Source organism: Musca vetustissima, unplaced genomic scaffold, assembly GCF_032173495.1.
Source record: "Musca vetustissima isolate MV318-11 ecotype Yass unplaced genomic scaffold, APGP_CSIRO_Mvet_v1 utg82064, whole genome shotgun sequence".
NCBI classification, from domain to species: domain Eukaryota; kingdom Metazoa; phylum Arthropoda; class Insecta; order Diptera; family Muscidae; genus Musca; species Musca vetustissima.
This window is the reverse complement of record NW_026876430.1, coordinates 179,111-187,760: the sequence shown is the minus strand read 5'-3', so window position 1 is coordinate 187,760 and position 8,650 is coordinate 179,111. Positions and strand designations below refer to the sequence as shown.

Sequence of the window (8,650 nt, the reverse complement as noted above, 5' to 3'; positions counted from 1 at the left end):
AAAATTCCCAATTGAAATAAAGGCCTTGTGCACGGCTCACACATGACAATAGCTGGCTGGCTGACTGCATAGCATAGTTAACTTAAAATAGAATGACGAATACACAACAAAGTTCGTAGCCAAATATTCGAAATTCACATAATTCAGAATGAACACCCAAAAAAACTATACAAAAAAGTTATTAACTAACTGACACCAGTTACAGCAACAATAACGACAACACCTCCAACAAAAATTGCAAATTGATTAGAAAATCATCTAAGAAAAAAATCTCACGATTTGGCTATATCGGTCAAATAGATTCAACAGCAACCGTGAACACCAAAAAAATTCCGAAAAATTTACTTTGTAGGAACTAACAAAAAAAGCCATACAAACGCCATATTGTAAAGACATAGATAATGTACGGAGATTATGGCACTAATTTCGTATTCATTTCAATTTTGAAGTTACTCTAATAATGAAATATTTATTTGGTGTTTTTTTATTTCTATTCAATATCACAACAAACAAGATGTTATGTCAATCATTAAATTACTCAATTATAGAGTAATTATTCTTAACGAAGAATGGAAATAATTATTTTTATAACCAATTCTGATTGAGAAAAAAAAAATAGGGTGGAACATAATTCAGGGCTGGGAAGAATTAAAAATTATGACGGGGTGAAAGGAATCGATTTAATCGATCTTAAGGGAGTCTTCATAGACGAGCTGAAGGGAGACTTCATAGACGAGCTGAAGGGAGACTTCATAGACGAGCGGAAGGGAGTATTCAAGGCGTGGATTCCTAAAGGTAAATGTTGTACCAAAGTCCCTATATATCTTGCGATTTGCACGAAATTTGACACAGCGTACTAAATTAAGTCTAGAATGATGTGTGCAAAGTTTCGTGAAAATCGGTTCAGATTTAGATATAGCTCCCATGTATAGCTTCGCCCGATTTTAGGTAAATAGTCCACTAAAGTCCCTGGAAATCTTTGAATTTGCACGAATTTTGGCATATTTGGTACTGAATGGCGTCTATAATAATGTGTGCTAAGTTTTGTGAAAATCAGTTCAGATTTAGATATAGCTCCCATATATATTTTCATCCGATTTTAGGTAATTGGTGCACTAAAGACCCTATATATCATTCGATTTGCACGAAATTTGGCATAGCGTATTGAACTGCGTCTATAATAATGTGTACTAAGTTTCGTGAAAATCGGTTCGGATTTATATATAGCTCCCATATATATTTTCATCCGATTTTAGGTAATTGGTGCACCAAAGTCTCTGAAAGTCATTCTATTTGGACAAAATTTGGCATAGCGTACTGAATTAAGTCTAGAATTATGTTGCTAAGCTTCGTGTGAAGATCCCAAGCTAGGCCGATTGACGCAACGTACTGAAGTAATATGAATTAGTCTCTGACACGTTTCCCTGAATGAACGTCTCGTCTGTTAGGATACATATGTAGAATATATCCAAAGTGGTGAAGGGTATCATATAGTCGGCCCAGTATATATATATATATATAGGTCCTTAAACATATGTTTAAACATTCACGCCTATATGGGTTCATAAAGAAATATTAAATATTTTAAACATTCACGCCTATGTAGGTCCTTAAAGAATTATTTTTAAAAATCCACGACTATGTAGGTCCTTAAAATTTTTTTTAAAGATTCACGCCTATGTAGGTCCTTACAAAATTATTTCGAAAACATTCACGCCTATGTAGGTCTTTAAATTTTTTTTAAATCCACGACTATGTAGGTCCTTAACAATTTTTTTAAAGATTCACGCCTATGTAGGTCCTTAAAAAATTATTTTGAAAACCCACGACTATGTAGGTCCATAAAAATTATTTTTAAAGATTCACGCCTATGTAGGTCCTTAAAAAATTATTTTGAAAAACCCACGACTATGTAGGTCCATAAAAATTATTTTTAAAAATCCACGCCTATATAGGTCCTTCAATTTTTTTTTTTAATTTTTAAAAATTCACGCCTATATAGTTTCTATCGAAAAATTATAACAAATCCACACCTATGTCTGCAAAGAAACTGGATAGTATACCCAACCTAAATTCAACCTTACAGATCCAACCCAGTTTGTTAAACAGCAAAATTTTCGGAATATTTTTTTCTGAACTTCATTTAACACTCTCATCTCTGGCAATATCAATTTTAAATATCGAATTGAATTCATTTGAAAACGATATTGCAAATAACGTCAGCAACAATGCTAACAACAACAATGCCAACAACATTAAAATAAAAGCAGCTGCTATTGATGCTGCTGTCGGTTCAGTTGTTGCTGCCGAATAGTCCATTCATTCATTCGGTATTGTATTTCTCGAGCGATAAAAAGATAAGACATTGCAAAGGGTAAGCAAAACAAACAACAACAACAAAAATTATTTATACAATTTCAAACATGCAACATAGAACAACACCAAAATAAACAAAAACAACAAGTCGCAACGACAGACAGACAAACATTCAGCAATGACGATGATCCCTCCGCTAGAAATTTTTTTTTTTTTTTTGTGATGTGGAAAATGTTAAATGTTTTATTCTTTTCGGTTGTTGCCGATGATGATGCTGTTGTTGTCGTTGTTGTTGTTTTTTGTTACGGATGCTGCAGTAGTTGTAGCTTCTTGTCAGAGTAGAAGAAGAATACCTTTGAAGCTGCAACTGCATACGTTAGTATGATCGGTGTGTTTGCCCACGTTTTGCCATATGGTAGATTTTGCGCTTTGTAGACGACGAAATGATACGAGACGACTACTACCTTTGACCTATCGTGGCAAGGCATTCGTTGTTGTCGTCGTCGTAGTCGGCGATCCATTCATTCATCCAGTCAGCCAGTTAGTTAGAGAAGACGACATCGCCAGAGATTTTGATGCGATTTTAAACAAGAGACGCCGCTAAAACGTTCAATTTTCATATAAAAGACTCGTCTGACAAACAATTGGCTTCAGTTAACGGCGAATAGCGTTACAACGCTTATAAAGATCTCCCACGCATCTATTTTGCTTTTAACGCGGAACCCATTTATCCTCTGACAAAACGGTCTCAGAATGTCGACACTATCTTGGAAGTTAGTCGCAATCGTATTGTGTGCGTATCTGTTGGTGGCACATGCGCGACCTCAGGCTCCTGAACAACCAGAACCGGTAAATGTGATACTTATTTGAAAAAAAAAAAACAAAAGAAAAAAATAAATGATATTTGCCGCTATCCTCTAAATAAGAAGAATTTGAATGACATTAAACTATAACAACAAAAACCAAGTGTGATCACTTCGTAAATGTCAATTAAATTCAAATATCAATGCATAAAAATTCAAAAGAAAAATATATTTAATTGTGGATGGATATGGATTTGTTAAGTGGCTAAATAAACTTAAAGTGTAAAAATGTTCGGCAAAGTGAAACAATCATAATCCTGTAATTTCCAGGACAGAAAAAATCTAAGGAAATTATTAAACAAATGGTCCTTATTGTACGACCAGAAATGTAGAAATGATAAAATTTTATTTTAATTCAATTTAACAATGCCAAGATTCATGACAATAGTCCTTAAGGACACAAAACAAAATCTATTGAAATAATCCTTCTGTATAGTAAAAAAATATTCTAAGAAATTAAAAACACTTTTTCAACATTTCAGTTTTCATAGAAAAAATGTAATTAGTAATTAATATTATTTTTATTTTGAAATTCAAATTATTCCAGAACACAATTGAAATAATTCGAAAAACAATTTTGAATGGAATCGTTTTATTTTCAATTGAAATGTTTCGAATTACAATTTAATTACCTTGAATTACAAAAATGTTCAAAATTTTCCAAACGAATTGGGAAATATGATCCCTTATGGTCCTATTTCGTGTTGCCTTTCCAAACCGAAATTACGAATACATTTTTAAAGAAGAGCCATCATTTGTATGAGGGAGACCCTTATTCTCGGTTTCAAAAAAAAATTCTTTTTATTTAATTCGTACCTAAACTAATTCAATAATGTCCATAATCCAATCGTTTCAAATGTTAACACTTTATGCTGTACTTACATAGCTATCGTATGAACTAGGATAAGTATAATCGGTCAATATCTTACATAATTACTAATCTGGTTCGTTCTCAAAAAAATTGAATTTAAAAAAAATCAAATTTCGTAGGTCCTTCATTTTGTTGTTTTTGTGTGCTATTTTAATCTTAGATCGTATCTGAGCCAGATGTGTACTCTTTCGAATGCCGTTGGAATTTTTGGATTTGGGCGTTCAAGTGATCGGAAATCATGCCCGTCGTCGAAAAGAAGAACTTTCCTACCCCTTCTGCGTGAACCATCACTTGGCTCGCTTTTTGAGCTGAGGCATCTTCATCCATTCTCACAAGATGGCCTAGCCAACGTAGTCGCTGCAGCTCGATCCGTCTGACTATGTCGATGTCCGAGAATAGATGGTACAGCTTATGGTTCATTCGACGGCGATATTTACCATAGACGCGTATCCGCCCATAGATCTTCCGGAGAATTCTTCTCTCAAACACTGCAAGAGTTGCCTCATCTGCTTGTGCATTTGTGAGTTTGGTCTGGTGAGATGTGGACTTGCTTTTTAGATGCTTACTCAGACAATCTGTTGGCCAACACTATTCTCCTCCGGATTTTAAAGCTGATGTTATTAGTTTTGTTTATGGCGGTACCGAGGTATATAAAATCGTTCACTACCTCGATACTGTAGTTTTCAAGTTCCACAGTTGGTCCGAGTCTACTGGACGTCTTTCGCATTTATACCATCAGTTCGGTTTTTTCGCCATTTACTGCCAGTCCCACTTTGGCAGACACCTTCTCAAATCGTTCAAAGGTGGCTGTTACCGCTCGCAATGTTCGACCCATTATGTCGATGTCGTTGGCGTAGGCGAATAACATATGCTGTTTGGTGTACAGAGTGCCATTTCTGTTCACATTTGCATCTCGTGTGACCTTTTCCAGCAAGATGTTGAACAGGTCGCACGAAAAAAATGGTACCTTGTCTGAATCCTCGTTCGGTATTGAAGGGCTCCGAGAGGCCCTTTACGACTTTAACTGCTGACATTTAACCAGTTAAAGTTATCCCGCATAGCCGTGTAATCATTTTACAGAAATGCCGAACGCAGACATGGCTTTAACCACCTCTGAACGGATAGGGCTGTCGAATGCGGCTTTATAGTCGACGAATAGTTGGTTTTCCGTGTGTTTTTTCCAGAATCTGGCGCATGATTGCACTTTATATGCAATGGGAAGGAGACTTATTTCTCTATAGTTGGCACATATCGTCTTGCCTCCTTTTTTTGCACGCGACACAGGATACTGAGGTTCCAATCATTGAACATGCATTCCTCTAGCTAAATTGTACGAAAGAGCTGGTTCGTGCTCCTAACCAGCATCTAACCAACGATCTTGAATAGTTCGGCTGGTAATCCATCGGCACCTGCTGCTTTATTGTTCTTCAGCCGATTAATTGTTATTCTGACATCATCTTTGATACCAGAAGCTTTTCAAAATGCTCCTTCCAATTCCTCAACAAGATGTCTGTATCTGTCACCAGGTTTCCATTTTCATCTCTATTTGGTAAAATTTCCGGACTTTATTCTGACTCCAGTACATCTCGATTGGCTCACGTTTTTCTTGTTCTTTCTTCTTTTTTCTGAAAATACGTTTCTCATCTCTCCTTTTCTCCCGATGTTGCTACAGTCTGCAGGGTTGCCCTATACGCTGCGTTTTTCACATCAATAGCATTACCAAACTCCTGATCGTACCATGTATTTCTTAATGGTGGTTTTTGATACCCAAGTGTTGCTTTTACTGCAGTTTTTAGGGAGTGGGTAATTCTTTGCCATTGTGCTTCTATACTATTATCCTCGTATCGATCGAACGTCTAAAACACTGGATGAATGCCTTCCTTATATCACAACATGGTCAATTTGATTTCTCGTTGCTTGATCAGAAGAAATCCAGGTGGCCTTGTGTATATCGAGATGCTTGAATCTGGTGCTGCTAACTACCATGTTTTTTGATGCCGCGAAGTCAATCAACCTCATGCCGGTGTCAGATGTTGCTTCATGGAGGCTGAATTTTCCGACGGTGGGACCAAAAATATTTTCCCTTCCGATTTTTGCATTAGAATCTCCTAGCAGAATATTAATGCCATGGCCAGGACAACAGTCATATGCAGTTTCTAGGCGCTCGTAAAAATGTCTGGGTCCACCATCAATTAGTGATTAAAGCATATTTAAATACAATCAGTACAAATAATCTATGTTTTCTTTTCGGACAAGCTTCCTATAAACGGATGACCTTTATAAGAACAATCCCTGTTTATTTAGTTAAACATTTTCTCTCTTTACTTTCTTTCGGCAAGTATCTATGACAAGGCAGAATTTAATTATTTGTGGTTGCATTTTTCGCCCGTTTTCAAACTGTAAACAAATTTGTTTAACAAATTAATTAACTAGCTGCTACTAACTGTTGCGCCACACAATTCGGTTAGAGTAAATAAACAGCAAACATGCATTCGCGCCAACATTAGAATAGAAAAACAATAACAAATTTGAAGGTATTTAATTTTGAAGCGTTCACACGATAATCATTGATTAATTATTTTTAAGTAGACAAGTTGACAGGCCCGGTAAGCCTTCCTGCCTTTCTAATTGGGCATCAGTTTTAGTCAATAACCAAATTACTATGTAAATTTAGCAGTTGTCGTATTTATTCTACATTATAAATATTATATGAAGGGAAAATATGTCAAACTATGTGATATGTTGAAATAATCGTGTATTCAGATTTTAAAAAATCACGTTGATTTTTATTGGTTAGTGATGGAATATTAATTTAAAATTACTCATGGGTTCAAACTATGACAACAACCATATTTGTATTAATAGTGTTGTCCCATGTTTGATATGAGGTTCGTTTCGACTATAGGACGGATCAATGATGATGTTCGCTTTGCAAAAATTAATGATTTCCACTAAAAATTCTATAATAATAACAAAATATGTGATATCATCTTAGATTTAATATTACAACAATGAAAACAACTAACAAATCGAACCCTTCACTTATGCCAAATTCTGGACATACATCTTATTCTCTGAAAAAGCGATGTAACAATTTATAGACACTGAGGTTAGAAAATTAGACTTATAACTACATCGCTTGTAAAATGTACTTTAGTCTCTAAAGATAACTAAACATGGGCACCTATTATTTTTTTCCTGCGATGTACACATATAGCATCTATAGACCCGGAATGCAAAATTGCAGCCACTTGGCTTTGGAAATGCGCATACGTTCATAAAAATACATGAAACACGACAAGATCTTTATATGAATTACTAGCAAATTGTATGAATTTCCAAAACTACATCCATACCCCTATCCAACACTCCAACAATAACCCTATTTCCAAATTTCAGCATTCCAGCTCTATCGATTCATCTAAATCCACATTTGGTACCATGTTGTACATACACATTAGTACGAATTTCCAAAACATTCTACAAAAACCAATCCTACCCAACAGTGACCCTAATGTCAAATTTCAAGATTACAGCGTTTCTCCCAAATCCAAATTTGGTACCATTTAGTACAAATTAGTACGAATTTCCAAAACTTTTTGCATAGCCCAATCCTACACACCAACAGTGGATGGAGCTGGAATCCAAATTTCAGGACCCCAGCTCCATCAGTTCTCTCAAATTTCAAATTGTATCGGTTCATCTAAATCCACATTTGGTACCATTTTTGGTACCCCAATCCTTCACCCCAACAATGATTCAACTCCAAATGTCAAGATTCCAGCTCTATCGTTTCACCCAAATTCAAATTTGGTACCATATAGTACACATTAGTACGAATTTCCAAAACTTCCTACATCGGTTCATTCAAAATTTAAAATGTTCCAAATTTAGTTCACTTTAGTAGGAATTTCCAAAATATCTCATTTCATTTCCAGTTTTTAGCTCATTCCATTCAAATGCTACGAATAGTACTTTTCGGATACTTATAAGTCGAATTTCAAAAAAATACAAATTTAAGAGTTCGAACGGGAATACTATTTTCTTGAAGAAATCTGGATATAATAGTTGGTTAAAATATTGGCGCCAAATGTGTTTCACGCAATTTTTTTCATATTTTCCCCATCGAAATTTATTCCTGCTGAACTTCTTACATCATCATATTCAAACTAATTGTATTTATTTTATTATTATTTCTTTTTTTCATTTCCTCATTTCAGTATGAATATCAATACGAGGTTAAAGATCCCGAAAAGGAATTATTTTTCAATAAAAATGAGGCTGGTGATGCTCAAGGAAAGGTAATACTTTATTCATACCAACGACAAAACAATACAATAATGACATCTATTGTCTACACACACAAGTTAAACTGACACCTTTTTTCCATCTCTTCTCCATTTCATGACCTCTCAACCCGACTACATTGTAAATCGAAATGTCGGCAAATATTATTATCACACACAAAAGGTAAATGGACAATATGCCGTCTGGTTGCCCGATGGAAGATTAATGACTGTGGCCTATACTGTGGATGGTGAAAATGGTTTCGTACCCAAGATCACTTTTGATACCAACAATCCCTTGGGTTAAATTTAGT

General features: G+C 35.2%; 1 protein-coding gene across 1 annotated transcript; it reads left to right on the top strand.

Annotated features, from left to right (window-relative positions):
- Positions 1–3,029: 3,029 nt before the first annotated feature.
- On the top strand, positions 3,030–8,650 carry LOC133320991 (pro-resilin-like). The gene is made up of 3 exons (XM_061530096.1): positions 3,030–3,165; positions 8,271–8,351; positions 8,521–8,650. Exons 1-3 carry the CDS (start codon positions 3,070–3,072, stop codon positions 8,641–8,643), a joined length of 300 nt encoding a protein of 99 aa, XP_061386080.1. The 5' UTR covers positions 3,030–3,069; the 3' UTR covers positions 8,644–8,650.

Coding starts and splice junctions, on each gene's coding strand:
- LOC133320991 (XM_061530096.1), top strand. CDS start 3,070: ATGTCGACACTATCTTGGAAGTTAGTCGCAATCGTATTGTGTGCGTAT. Junction 3,166..8,270: donor CTCCTGAACAACCAGAACCG/GTAAATGTGATA, acceptor TCCTCATTTCAG/TATGAATATCAATACGAGGT. Junction 8,352..8,520: donor CTGGTGATGCTCAAGGAAAG/GTAATACTTTAT, acceptor CACACACAAAAG/GTAAATGGACAATATGCCGT.